The following is a 15,367-nucleotide window of genomic DNA, read 5'->3' on the forward strand; positions in this document are numbered from 1 at the left end:
TCATTATTTCCTGCTCTTACCTGTTTGCCAAAACAACGATATTTAAACAATTTTGTTTTTTGCAATATACATCACACCTTTTACTGTATGAATTTCGGATTCCCTTTTTTACGCAGTATTTTCTGCTTCTAATGCTATCGTTTAAACAGTAATTTGCCCTCCCCTGGGTTATATCACTGTGGTGTAATGCTATACAGCAGTTCCCAGGAAAGTTTTTACGTTGATTAAATTTATTCACTGGGTTTTTATTCCTTTACACCAGGGGTTCTTAAACTTTTTGCTACCGCGGACCCCTAACATTTTTTTTGGCTTTGCATGGACACCGGTAGACAAGAAATGCTCCAAAATGACGTCATAAATGACGTAACAATACAAATAGACTTCATGACTCTGTTATTTCGGTCCGAAAAAAGTGAAAGTTAAATGGAGTCTAAGTATACATTCAGTGCAAAGCCGTTTAATTTTTAATTAAAGTGTTTTCTTTTAAAAATTAATTACATTAAGTATACACTAGTTCTTTAGTTAGGCCTTCATAGACCCCCTAAAACTAGTTCACGGAAAGGGGTCCATGGACCCCAGTTTAAGAACCCCTGCTTTACACGCTAATTGGCATTTTGCACTGCTCTTCTTTATACTTGGTCTCACGCGAAATCGTACCACAAAGTCACACAAACTGTCATTTAGATTTTCGTAGCCAACCATGTACTACTATATAAGCTCATATGTTTACCGCTCAATTTTCTTGAAATTACTCGATTAATTTATGTACAAATATATACATAAACGATTTTCAACGTTCCACTTCATGAACAGGCACGGATCCAGGATTTCGTTTGGGAAGACAGTATTTTTTTAGACGTGACCTTACAAAGTTAAGTCATACCGTGGTGCCACAAAGTTAGAACAAAACATGACACTTCACAAAGTTACATCTTAACGTGACGTAAGAAAGAAGGAACTTTAAAAACACCACTAAAAATCAATAAAAGGGGAGGGGCAATGACCACATGCCCCTTCTGGATCCGCCCCTGGCCGTGAATCAGTTTTGTCTTTTCCGTATTTTCATTTCAGTTGCTTTTCTTGAATTTGCGTTACGGTTCGGGACTCCGAGCCAACGGTTGTACTCGGCGTTCGCCAACTTTGATGTGGAATACCTCCCATTAAGATTGGAGTTGTGGCAAGCGCTGTACCACCAGGCTCCATGATAATCCGCGGCACAGTTGCTTGCCCAAGTATCATGATCTTGGTCAAACGTTGAAAAGGCCATCTGGTTGTGTTCTGATGAAAAGCCGTCGCCTGTTGCAAAACATATAACAACTTTTGTTATTCACAGTATATTTATTCGTTTTGAATGAAACAAAACCTATGGATTTTTAACTCATTCAAAGCAATTTTAATCAGAAACCCGAACCGAAACTTTATGAACCGGTTTTGGGCGGCATTTTTCAGAACCGTAACCGAACCTGAACCGCGTTTTTGTAAGAAGGAGCCGAACCGCAACTGAACCAATTTTTTTCAAAGTAGCCTACCTAAACCTGAACCAAACCAAACCTGTAAAAAAGCGTTTTACTCCAGCATGACGTCATAAGATGTACTTTTGTCAAGGTTATTCAAGGTATGTCATGTTCGAAATTTTATGAAAAAAATTAACTTTTATTACATAAAACATTGCTTTTTGTATTTATTCAAATAATGAGCTGCTTGCTTTTTAGTACGTCACGAAACTTAATTTATTTATTATTTTCCACACTGATTGACCAACATTTTTAGATTTAACGTTTTTTATAAAACGCTTTAAAAAAAACATTGGTCGAACCGAAAATAAGCCGAAAAACCGAAACCGGAACTGAACCGTATTTCGAAAAATCCTTCAACCCTAACCTGAGCCGGAAAAAAGTCAAACGGTTCGACTCCCTGATGTTAATTCTCCAGCATTGACATTTTTAGTAAAACACACGTAATTATCTAAGCAGCTATCCCAATGTTAACTTCTTTTGTTGTAAACCAGTGGTTCTCAGCATATGATACATCTGCAACGACGAAATAGTCCGCAAAGATTTACCTTAAATGTGAATATTGCCGCTTATCGCTATATAAGTTGTCTTTATTATTTTGTAGAGGTTTCAAAAACACTTTTAATTGTGTCATGTTTTGTTACGAGTTTGTTGAAAGTAATTACGTGGAACGTGGCTGGCTAGAAAACCTAATAACCACTGAAAACAAAGCACATCTGAACAATATTAACAAACGATGTTGTTTGCAGATAACAAAATATTCCGAAAAGTCTCTCGTTTATTCAGCGCCCATTTCAAAAACTTTAAAATACCCATTTGGTACTTTTGCACCCAATCGTATTACATATACGTGCAACAATATTCATTTGGGCCTTTAAAAATTTTTTTTTTATTTTTAACATGTTTTCCGCAGCAACTATCAACTAACCCAAGTCTAATTCCTGGAAACCTCAAATAAATGTGTGTGTGTCATTAGTTCAGACCACAATAAACCAACTGCCTTTCTCTTGTTGAAATGCTGTTTTTATGTACGGATTATTGTATGATTACAACAGTAAAAAGGCACTTGCCTGCATTTCCGCTGTAACCGCCCACAGACAATTGGTAAAACGACGCAGGGTTACCGATGCTGAACAGGCTGAAATTGGTTCCAAACCAAGTGGTAGCAAGGGTTGTTTGGGCGTTCCCCGAGAGAATTTTAATAAATAAAAAAATATTCATTAAAAGTTTATTGAAAGCAGCAAAAAACAACAGCTAATCTGAAAAAATCGTGTATTTGTTGCATTTGCTGCAGTAAACCAGTTGTGTTAATGACGTCACCATTAGACCCGTTTCCTTTTACTTCTGAATTTTTTTTCGCTAAATTTAAAGTTTTGATCGGGTCTTGCTTTTCTGATTCTCGTACAAAAGTCTTAGAAGACAGACAGAAAGTTAATCTGGCAAAGTTCTTCCTTTTATATTTTTTCAGAAGTTGGGTGAAAAAATAAATTTGCTGATGACATCACCAAGTCGATGACGTCGCGTTGAAATGTATTTTTATAAATTTTTTTTTTTTAACACAATTTTGCAGAAATCTTAATACTAAATTGAGAAGCAATTAACTTTACACAAAATTCTGTTTTATTTACGCTATTGACGTCATCAGTGTAGTTGGGACGTCACAATTTAACCTATATTGTACTTTTCTCCTAACTGTGCTTTTACCAAATAAAGTTGCTCATTTTACTTTTTTTGTTGAAATTGAAACATTTTTGTAACAGTATCACAAAAACAGTAACTAAAAGTTACTTTTTACCCACTACATGATTTTTTTAGAACGTGTATCAAACATTACCGATAGAAATGAACCAAAATAAACCGTGTAGACTAATTAGTAAAAGTGCGTCACACCCAAGCAAAAATGTGAGCAAAGAAAGCCACAACAACCCGTATCGCAACAAAGTATAGTTAGAGTCAAAAAGAAACAAAAGTACACCTTCTTTCAAAAACAAAGTTTTTTACGGCAGTAAGAATGGCTGGTGATCAATGGGTCCATTTAACAAAAATGTTGGAATACGCTGGCTTAGATTGATTTGCCTTGACTAGGTATAAAACTCTTGAATGCACGCGTACCTGTACTTGGCATATTCTTTTGTTGAATCGTAGTTTGTCAAGTCGATCCTTAGTTCATAATTTCCACTGCTAGTTATGTTATGTAGTAGCTTTAAACCTGCAATTTAAAACTTATGCAGCTGAAAGTCGTTTTTTGCTTGTTCTTGATCAGGGTTTCATTTCGACTTACGTTGAAATCTCTGGACGTTTTTAGTTTACAACGCCAGTTTTTTCGTTTGGTTACCAAATAATTTAAATATTTAATATATAATTAGTTCGATGTAAATATTCTTATTTAATACCCACCATCGTTTCCAACCAAGTTATAAACACTATAGTTTAGTCTTGTATTGCCCTCATGTTTCTTCGATTTAGTCATTGCGCAATATTTTTCAGCAAACAAAATACAAAAATTTCTGTACGTTCATATCAAATAACAAAAGTTACCGAGCCAAAATTCCCCGTAAAGAGAGCCAAAGCCTTCCTCGTAATCGTTCCATCTGCGATAGAAATCAACCGATCCATCGTAGCGTTTTTGAATCACCTAAACAACAGACAAGATCAACCCAAGTCATAACCAAGATGTGCACACGACTGTTCTTGTATTGACAGAATAGTGTCCCTTTCTTGTAAACAAAATGCGAAGCGTACATGTGCAAAAAATGTGTTTATACAACAGCGCAGAATAACACTATTCCAATCTTTCCTTCACCGAAAGTTTTATGGGATTTGGGTAATCAACCTATTCTACTTTCACCTCTGGTTGGTGCTTTAATTGAAGTATCCCTGGATGATTTTTGTTCACATTTGTCGTATTTAATATATTTCTTTAAATCTATGAACATCTTACAAGCCAACCACCACCGTCAGTCGTCATGTCGCAATAACCTCGATATTGGAAAGGAGACGTGAAACTGAAATCTCCGGAAAGTGCGAAACCTTTCTTTTGGGCATCCAAACAATCTCTCGGCTGCTTCTTCAATTCATCTAGAACGACATTAGTTGTTTACATCTTTGTTTAAACCCTTTCGAAAAAGCGCATTACCTGATGATGATACAAAAACTTATCGAAATTTCTTAATCAAGATGATGTCGATTTACTCGACCTTTAAGCTTTGCAATTTATTATCAAGCTACATTGCAGATCCATGCATAGTGTACATTGAGCATTCAGTTACCTGAAGTATCGTTGAGGAGTTCTTCCAAGTTTCTTAGCTGTTGTTCGAGTCTTGCCACATTTTCCTGCAAAGCATCATCGGACCCTGGTTCTCCTTTGGCACCGGGTGCCCCGACGGGGCCTGTGGATCCTGGGGGCCCCTTTTTGCCGGGGATCCCAGGTGGACCACGTTCAGATGACGTATCAGCACCACCACAGGTGAGAATAACTTGGTTTGCTCGCTGGGTGGCGCCCAAGTTGTTGTTTGTTACGAGCATGAGAAATACACACAGCGCGATATTTAAAGCAATCATTTGTTCTATTTGAAAATGTCCTGCAAGTCTATTACTTAGCTAATTTCCTAAAAGCATACATGTTTTGACTACTAGCATACTTGTATTTGACTACTAGCATACATGTTTTGACTACTAGCATACTTGTATTTGACTACTAGCATACATGTATTGACTACTAGCATACTTGTATTTGACTACTAGCATACTTGTATTTGACTACTAGCATACTTGTATTTGACTACTAGCATACATGTATTTGACTACTAGCATACTTGTATTTGACTGCTAGCATACATGTATTTGACAGAAATTTGTAAACATGTTTTGTCTCATTGTACCCGCGATATTTCGTCCGGTTTTATCGCATACCTGTTTGAATTTTCATATAAATTACAAGTTCTTAACTTGGCGCTTTTCAGGTTATATTTTAACGCAAGTGATGTATTATTCCAGCTGTCGTAAGTCAAATTCTCTCCTTATTATAAAGTCAACCTTTAAACGACTGTAAAGAATTCTAAAGAAATAGTTCGTACATGATTACCGACACCCATGCACCTGCTAATATAAAAACTTATTTCCATTCCTCTTATACTTACCGATGCGAAAATAGTCTTATCGAAATCAACAGCTTCACTGCTGCGTTAAGAGATCTAATTGCTTTGTGACAATCAACATTGTAATATTTAGCCTAGTTAAAACGTTTCTGCTGTAAACAGATTGTCGTGATTGCAATGTGATAAATTAGTTAAAATGTGTAAGAGATTGATAGCAACGTGCTGCGTTAGACGTGTGCGTTTTAGTACTTAGCAAGCCTGGTAAAAGTACTGTAATGTTAATTAACGAAATCCGAAAGCATTTGACAATGCGATTTTTAATCACTGCATTTCTATTGATTCTTTCTAAACGACTAGTAAATTAATATTCCTCCACACTTTCAGTTTAAAGATAATTATAAAAAGTTGCTAGCAAGTCGTGTACGCCACTTTCCATATAAAATCACCTTTTTTATTTTTGTAGTCTCCACCTGTGTTACCAAGTAACTGATATATGTCGTAATGTTCAAATAATGGATTATCATTTTGCACTAAAATTACATTAGACTAAATTTTAACTTTCAAACAATTTAAAGTTTTTTTTAGTTTATTGAACACATGCACTAGGTCTCTATGCTTCACATATATGTTATCTGCAACTATACCATTGCTGTTTGTCGCACTGTGATGATTAAAGCAGTGCTCTTTAACCGGGTATACTACATACCCAATTGTTTACGGGATCAAAGCTAGGTTATACAACTTACAAATAAAAAATGAACACTGTTGTCTTGTCAAAGCACGAGTTACACAGCAAGCGAAAAGGTTGCACTTGTGCGTTTGAAGCACGCTATAGCTTTGGCGGTCTGAATAACCTCGACACAATTATCTCGCCTCACGTTTAACAGTGAGCAGGGGTGTCCAACCTTTTAGCTTTTGCGGCTGATCGTCGAAATGGCGCGCATGCAGTTCCAGGGTGGCACCAAGTTTATTGACCTGGGACCCCGGGCCTACTCTCTGTGGATTATAATTTAATCTTTTTTGGTTTGGGGCCTAATAACGAAAAACAGATTTTTATTGTGTATACAGATTTTACATTTAATCCTCAATGTGTTGTCCATTTGCTCAATAACAGTTTAAGAAACACTCACGCAAAAGTATTCGTTTAACAAGGCATTCTATAACTACCGCTTAATCGGTCACACAGTTTTGCAACAATTCCACTCACAACTCGCATAACACATGCCTGCTCAGCAGTTAATTATTATTATGTATATCATAAATTCTTATTTTAGCTTCATGTGACATCAACATTCAGATTGTTACACATCTTCTCCACTGATTGCTTTTTGCATCATTCGTAAAAAAATTATAAAATTTATTCAGCATATCAACCATAAACGCATGCCAGCACGGCAAGGCCGCCAAGATATGCCTATTAAAATATGTGTTCACGGCCGCATAACTATTGATTGACCGTCGCATGCGGCCATGGAAGAATGAACACCGTTGATCTTGGGTAATTAGTAGGGCGATTATTTTTTGACCTAAAAAATAAGAAATTTTGATCTGAAAAAGTAAAATTTTGACCTAAAAATAATTTATTTTGACAGAATTTTTACCTGTTATAAAACCATTGATTTAATAACCTATTTTTGTCTAATGTATTGCATTAGTGTTTTGGCGTTGTCAACCACACGTTTTGAATGCTTTACCGATCACCGGTCGAACACAAATCAGCTATTTTTTATGGTATATGCAAAACACATAAAAATACTTAGTTGATATTTTTGTCACTTCAAAAATACAAACAACTACAATAATGCCAAAAAAATCAAGACACTGGTTATATTTTTTAAAATGTGGTGTAAACAGTTGAAATAACAGCACATTAACAAAGCACTATTATCGAAATAGGAGTTATGGGATAATTGCTAAATTACAAGCGAAACAGAAAATACGGTTTAATACATTTCTCCAAATCAGAAAGCCCTCGATGGTTATATACTGGCCCCCGTATGCCGTATATTGCTCTAATGAAGATATAACACAATTAAAATGTCGTTAAATGCTAATCAAAACTCTTTTTTTGTTGATAAAATTGAACGACAAATTTCAAAAAATTTCAAAGACAATTTCAAAAAGCTGATTATTGTTTTTTTTTCAATTTTTTAAACTATTTATGTGCAGTTTTATTAGATTCTGACTTGAAATAAATTTAAAAAATATTGACCTAACCTGTAAATTGTGACAAAATTCTGACTTTTTTTGACAAGTCAAAAATAATCTCCCTAGTCATTAGCTTCGGGGAAATGGAGGGGTCGAAATGATTACCACGAACATAAATAATATACACATCGAATAATTAGCGAAAAAAACATTGCGGTTTGAATTGGTAAATAATACAAATAATCTCAAAGTGTATCAACATGAAACTTTCCTAGGCATGATAAAACGTAAACCCTGAAGGCAAAAAACAGATCCATTTGCCAGAAATGTCTCTTTTAAGAAAACTCTACAGAACATTGACATAACAAGTTTTCTGTTGCAATAATTTACCTATTACGTCTTTACAAAACGGAAACATTGTAACACAAACCTTATGCATGTTTGAACCCCCCGATTCCATTTAAAAACTACAACCGTGTGTTAATCATTTCATAACTATGTAACAGTTATATTAACATCTTCCATCCAAGACATTTACCAAAAGCTAGAGTTCACCTAAAAAATCCAACCAAAAATATACGTTATTATCAGTGACCCAGCACTTAGTGAATAATTGTTTGAAGCTCGTTGCTCGCATTTGGCTTGATTATGTAGGCTATTCATGCACGCACGAATTTAATTGCTTAATCATACCGAGGTAACCTAAACAAAACACATTCTTCGCAAAGCTGTAGAAAACGATAACAAAGCACTTTTAGTCGACCAAGCGTCAATTTTTATTATTTTTCGTTACAAAGTCGTAGCGATTATTTACAAAGGACTTTGTTTCGACCAAGAGTCATCGTTTCGAGTTCGTTAGTCTAGTTGAGTTTTCCGTTCGTATAGACTTTCCCTGCTACTGCTTCTCTATATTCGTGGCCATGTTGGGCCTAATAAATTACTTAACCGATAGTTTAAACAAGTAATTTTTGAATAACTTAAGTCTAAGGCAAGTCTTTTGAACAGATAACTAAGTCGTCCCAGTCAGGTCATACTTTTCGGTTCCAAATCAATTATAATTAAACGTTATACCATTAAAATTTAAAAAACTTGTCCGAATATGAGACATTATCAAAACAAAAAAACTGTTACAAACCGTCAAATTTCCCGCCGTAAGGAAATAAAGTCGAATAAATTCCCAAAAAGCTATTCTTTTCGTTTAATGTTTGCGACTCCAGGCATAAGACCGAAATTAGGAAAAATTGTTAGAACAACGTTGCAAATTAACTCGTTGCCGGAAACAAAAAATAGTATTAGGCGCTTACATTAGGCGCTAAGTAAAATATGTGAAATGAACATAAAAATTCCCCGAAACTATTAAACAGTAACAATATGATTGTGTTTGTAAGTAACCAAGATGTACACAAAACTATCTACTTAAACCAACAACTTGATTAGGAAAGCAAAAAAATATAACAATTCGTGATGAACCGGTTGTTAAAATTGTTTAAAATACAAACCGATCGCAATCAAATTGCAATGAATGCTGATTTTAGGTATTGCCAAACATTGAACCGTAAGAAAATAAATCAAACAAAACTATCAATTACTATCTTGCAAAATATCTACAACATCTTTTTGCATCACCGTGTTTAACATTCCAAAAGAATTCATTATTGCTGTCTCCTTAACGTACATTGCAGCCAACCAGCACAGTGATTCCGTTATCCGAGACAGAAAACATAATACAAATTTAGTAAACCAAAGACCGCCAACTGGGCGATAACGACGAGAGAAACATAAAATTCCAATTGCATTCTCCGCATCAATTTGTTCTCTTTGCTCCACTCATCCAGAAAGTTGCCGTCTTGGTTGTTGAGTGGAAATTCAACTTGAGGTATTTCGATTCCGAGAAACTAGCAAATCGGCTTCCAGCCTTGAGCAATCTCGCACACCAACAGCTTTTCTTTCGGGCAGTTGTGAAGAAAATTGGAAAATATAAAGTACAAGCACCCTTGCCCGGAATTAGCGGCCAAATATCGACCCTGATACCCGCGGAGCAGGTTGGAACAAAATAAAAAATGGCTTCTTTATGTGAGTTATTTTGTCGATATATTAAACCCTAATTTTAGTATATTTTACCAAATAAATCATATCTGTAGAGCAACTTCATTGTTTCCTTCTCTTACCTGTTTGCCAAAACAACGATATTTAAACATTTTTTTTTTGCAAAATACAACACACCTTTCACTGTATGAATTTCGGATTCCCTTTTTCACCAGGTATTTTCTGCTTTTAATGCTACCGCTTTAAACGCTAATTTGTCCGCCCCTGGGTTAGAACAATTTGGTGCAATGCTATACAGCAGTTCCCAGGAAAATTTCCACGTTGATTAAAGTTATTCACTGTTTTTGTTTTTTCCTTTACACGCTAATTTGCATTTTGCACTGCTCTTCTTAATACTTGGTCTCACGCGAAATCGTACCACAAAGTCACACAAACTGTCATTTAGATTTTCGCAGCGAACCATGTACCGGAACTACTATAAGCTAAAATGTTTACCACTCAATTTTCTTGAAATTAATCGGTTAATTTATGTACAAATATATACATGAGCGATTTTCAATGTTCCACTTCATGAACAGGCACGGATCCAGGATTTCGTTTGGGAAGACATTATTTTTTTAGACGTGACCTTGCAAAGTTAAGTCATACCGTGGTGTCACAAAGTTAGAACAAAACACGACACTTCACAAAGTTACATCTTAACGTGACGTAAGAATGAAGGAACTTTAAAAACACCACAAAAAATCAATAAAAGGGGAGGGGCAATGACCACGTGTCCCTTCTGGATACGCCCCTGGTCGTGAATCAGTTTTGTCTTTTCCGTATTTTCATTTCAGTTGCCTTTCTTGTATTTTGGTTACGGTTCGGGGCTCCGTACCAACGGTTGTACTCGTCATTCGCCAACTTTGATGTGGAATACCTTCCATTAAGATTAGAATGGTGGCAAGCTTTGTACCACCAGGCTCCATGATACTCCGCGGCACAGTTTCTTATCAAAGTATCATGATCATGGTCAAACGTTGAAAAGGCCATATGGTTGTGTGGTAACAAGCCGTCGCCTGTTTCAATAAAATATAACACTTGTCAATTAGAGTAATATAACACACGTAAAGTATATAAGCACCTCTCACCATGTTAACGTAAGTTGTACACCAGTGGTTTCAGCATATACCACGACTAAATAGTACGCAAGTACTTGTCAGGTGGTCACATGTAACTTTAAGAATACTATTATTGTGGCTTCTGTAAGTTATTTTCTATCAGTGGCAGAATAAATCAACTTTGAATGTGGATATATCGCTTAACATAAGCTGATCTAATTTATTTTGTAGAGGTTTAAAAAAACTTTTTGTTGTGTAATGTTTTGTTACGAGTTTGTTGAAAGTCATTATGTGGAACGTGGCTGGCTAGAAAACCTAATAACCACTGAAAACAAAGCACATCTGAAAAACATCAAAAAACGTTGTTCTTTGCAAATAACAAAATAATCAGAAAAGTTTCTCGTTTATTCAGAAACCATTTCACCATTGTAACAAAAAAAAACTTTAAAATGCACATTTGGTATTTTTACACCCATACTTATTACATATCCGCAACAATATTCATTTAGGCCTTTAAACATTTTTTTTTTTATTTTTAACATATTTTCCGCCGCAACTCCCAAATAACTTAAGTCCAATTCCTGGAAACCTCAAATAAATGTGTGTGTGTCATTAGTTCAGACCGCAGTAAACCAACTGCCTTTCTCTTCTTGAAATAAATTTGTTATGTAGGGATCATTGTATTGATTAGCAACAGTAAAAAGGCACTTGCCTGCATTTCCACTGTATCCACCCACAGACAGCTGGTAAAACGACGCAGGGTTACCGATGCTGAACAGGCTGAAATAAAGAGGACATCAGGTTAGACCGGTGGTTCCAAACCAAGTGTAGCAAGGGTTGTCTGGGCGTTCGTCGTGTAGTTTTTAATAAAGAAAAAATTGAAAAAAAAACATGTTCATAAAAAGTTTATTTAAAGCAGCAAAAAACAGCAAATCTGTAAAATCGTGTATTTGTTGCATTTGCTGGAGTAAATCAGTTGTGTTAATGACGCCACCATTAGACCCGTTTCCTTTTACTGCTGAATTCTTTTTCGCTAAATTTCAAGTTTTGATCGGGTGTTGCTTTTCTGACTTCTCCTGCAATAGTCTTAGAAGATAGACAGAAAGCTTCTCTGGCAAAGTTCTTGCTTTTGATTTTTTCTACAAATTGGGTGAAAAAAAATTTTCGCTGACGTCATCACCAAATCGATGACGTCGCGTTGAAATGTATTTTTACAAAAAAAAAGTTTTTCAACACAATTTTGCAGAAATCTTAATACTAAATTGAGAAGCAATTAACTCTACACAAAATTCTGTTTTATTTACGCTATTGACGTCATCAGTGTAGTTGTGACGTCACAATTTAACCTATTTGTACTGTACTCCTAACTGTGCTTTTGCCAGATAAAGTTGTTCATTCCATTTTTTTGTTGAAATTGAAACATTTTTGTAACAGTATCACAAAAACAGTAACTAAAAGTTACTTTTTACCCACTAAATGATTTTTTTAGAACGTGTATCAAACAATACCGATAGAAATGAACCAAAATAAACCGTGTAGACTAATTAGTAAAAGTGCGTCACACCCAAGCCAAATTGTGAACAAAGAAAGCCACATCAACCAGAAACGCAAAAAAATATAGTTAGAGTTACCTTTGGAACCTTCAACCCTACTTATGCAAAACAGAACAAAAAAATACATTCCGAAAAAGTAAAAAAATTCGATTTTTTCGTTTGTTTAGTTTTTTTTTAAATGCATATAACTATTTTTTTCAAATGCTAACAAGTATTTTTTTTAAATCAAAAAGAAACAAAAATACATATTCTTTCAAAAGCAAAGCTTTTTACGACAATAAGAATGGCTGGTGATCAATGGGCTCATTTATGGGCCCGCAGCAGTTATAGGGAAAACAAAACGAAAAACACGAAACAAGAAGAGCTTGAGACAAGTAGTGTTGTCTAATAAAATTATACTAATGCAGGCTTACACCGTAACTTAGGCTGTTTTAAGCGTAATTCCGGCCGTTATAGACAGATTTCAAAACCATCGGTCTAGAAATGTCAACATATTGCCAATATGAATGTAATTCTGATTGACTCGGTTTATATATCACACACCAAAATGGAGAGCGGGATCGCGTACGACCGTACGTTTTTGAACACTGCAATGGGGTTCGCGGAACAAAAATGTTGGCTTAGGTTGATTTGCCTTGACTGAAGGTATAAAACTCTTGAATGCAGTCGTACCTGTACTTGGCATATTCTTTTGTTGAATCGTAGTTTGTCAAGTCGATCCTTAGTTCATAATTTCCACTGCTAGTTATGTTATGTAGTAGCTTCAAACCTGCAAAATGAAACTTATGCAGCTGAAAGTCTTTTTTTTGCTTGTTCTTGATCAGGGTTTCATTTCGATTTACGTTGAAATCTCTGTACGTTTTTAGTTTACAACGCCAGTTTTTTTGTTTGGTTACCAAATATTTAATATATAATTAGTTCGATTTAAATATTCTGATTTAATACCCACCATCGTTTCCAACCAAGTTATAAACACTATAGTTTAGTCTTGTATTGCCCTCATGTTTCTTCGATTTATTCATTGCGCAATATTTTTCAGCAATCAAAATACAAAAAGTTCGTACACATAAAAAATAACAAAAGTTACCGAGCCAAAATTCCCCGTAAAGAGAGCCAAAGCCTTCCTCGTAATCGTTCCATCTGCGATAGAATTCAACCGATCCATCATAGCGTTTTTGAATCACCTAAACAACGTACAAGATCAACCCAAGTCATAACGAAGACTATGCACACGACTGTTCTTGTATTGACAGTGTAGGGTCCCTTTTGTAAACAATTTGTCAGCGTAGCTTACATGTTTGAAAAAGTTATTTATACAGCAGCACAGAACACCACTATTCCAATCTTTCCTTAACAACCAGATATGTCCTATATTTGCTCTAAATGGACATTAATCAGCGATAAAATAACAACCTAGTTTTGTACAGGAAGGTGACAAAACCTTATTAACTTGATTTGCAATAAACATTTTATAGGTTCACACAAGAGTTTTTTTTTAAGAAAAAAGGCCATAACGGTCATGCGTTACGGTATAGAAACGAAAAAGTTTCAGGCCATCTCGCTCTCTCCTTAAATGTATTTAAACTAAGATTTCAGTAGCATATTCGTGCACCTAATAATCGAACGATAACCGCAGGTTTCCTATATAAGATTGCTTGCGCTAGACGTCCCGTTTAATGTAACTTTGTGGCGTTATCTCCAAAAATTTTCATGAGTTCCAGGAATAAAATTATTCCATACTTTCACGTCCGGTTCATACTTTTATTAAAGTATCCCTGGATGATTCTTGTTCACATTTGTCGTATTTAGTGTATTAATTTAAATCTATGAACATCTTACAAGCCAACCACCACCGTCAGTCGTCATGTCGCAATAACCTCGATATTGGAAAGGAGACGTGAAACCGAAATCTCCGGAAAGTGCGAAACCTTTCTTTTGGGCATCCAAACAATCTCTCGGCTGCTTCTTCAATTCATCTAGAACGACATTAGTTGTTTACATCTTTGTTTAAACCCTTTCGAAAAAGCACATTACCTGATGATGATACAAAAACTTATCGAAATTTCTTAATCAAGTTGATGTCGATTTACTCGACCTTTTGGCTTTGCAATTTATTATCAAGCTACATTGCAGATCCATGCATAGTGTACATTGAGCATTCAGTTACCTGAAGTATCGTTGAGGAGTTCTTCCAAGTTTCTTAGCTGTTGTTCGAGTCTTGCCACTTTTTCCTGCAAAGCATCATCGGACCCTGGTTCTCCTTTGGCACCGGGTGCCCCGACGGGGCCTGTGGATCCTGGAGGGCCCTTTTTTCCGGGGCTACCAGGTGGACCACGTTCAGATGACGTATCAGCACCACCACAGGTGAGAATAACTTGGTTTGCTCGCTGGGTGGCGCCCAAGTTGTTGTTTGTTACGAGCATGAGAAATACACACAGCGCGATATTTAAAGTAATCATTTGTACCATTTGAAAAACCCTGCAAAACTATTACTTGAATAATTTACTAAAAGTATACATGTATTTGACTACTATAGCATACATGTATTTGACAGAAATTTGTGAACATGTTTTGTCTCATTCTACCTGCGATATTTCGTCCGGTTTTATCGCATACCTGTTTGAATTTTCATATAAATTAGAAGTTCTTAACTTGGCGCTTTTCAGATTATATTTTAACGCAAGTGATATATTATTCCAGCTGTCGTAATTCAAATTCTCTCCTTATTATAAAGTCAACCTTTAAACGACTGTAAAGAATTCTAAAGAAATAGTTCGTACATGATTACCGACACCTGTTACGCCCCGCCGCGCCCTGTGCATCGGGCCTGGCGCCTGACCCATACAGTTGTCCGCCGGGTCGCAACCGCATGAGTTCTATTTGGCGAAGGTTTCTGGTCAGATATGCTA

General features: G+C 35.8%; 2 protein-coding genes across 2 annotated transcripts; both read right to left on the reverse strand.

Moving 5' to 3' along the window:
• Positions 1-1,039: 1,039 nt before the first annotated feature.
• On the reverse strand, positions 1,040-5,114 carry LOC146135976 (ficolin-2-like). The gene is made up of 6 exons (XM_083396115.1): positions 4,784-5,114; positions 4,456-4,592; positions 4,053-4,149; positions 3,627-3,723; positions 2,585-2,652; positions 1,040-1,296 (listed from the first exon to the last, which is right to left on the reverse strand). The coding sequence occupies exons 1-6, from the start codon at positions 5,073-5,075 to the stop codon at positions 1,040-1,042; spliced, it is 948 nt and encodes a 315-aa protein (XP_083252241.1). The 5' UTR covers positions 5,076-5,114.
• A 5,199-nt stretch (positions 5,115-10,313) lies between these two features.
• LOC146135977 (fibrinogen-like protein A) lies at positions 10,314-14,939 on the reverse strand. Its single transcript, XM_083395531.1, has 6 exons — positions 14,626-14,939; positions 14,298-14,434; positions 13,546-13,642; positions 13,131-13,227; positions 11,618-11,685; positions 10,314-10,863 (listed from the first exon to the last, which is right to left on the reverse strand). The coding sequence occupies exons 1-6, from the start codon at positions 14,924-14,926 to the stop codon at positions 10,610-10,612; spliced, it is 954 nt and encodes a 317-aa protein (XP_083251657.1). The 5' UTR covers positions 14,927-14,939; the 3' UTR covers positions 10,314-10,609.
• Positions 14,940-15,367: the final 428 nt, after the last annotated feature.

Source organism: Ascidiella aspersa, chromosome 8, assembly GCF_963924565.1.
Source record: "Ascidiella aspersa chromosome 8, kaAscAspe10.2, whole genome shotgun sequence".
NCBI lineage: Eukaryota > Metazoa > Chordata > Ascidiacea > Phlebobranchia > Ascidiidae > Ascidiella > Ascidiella aspersa.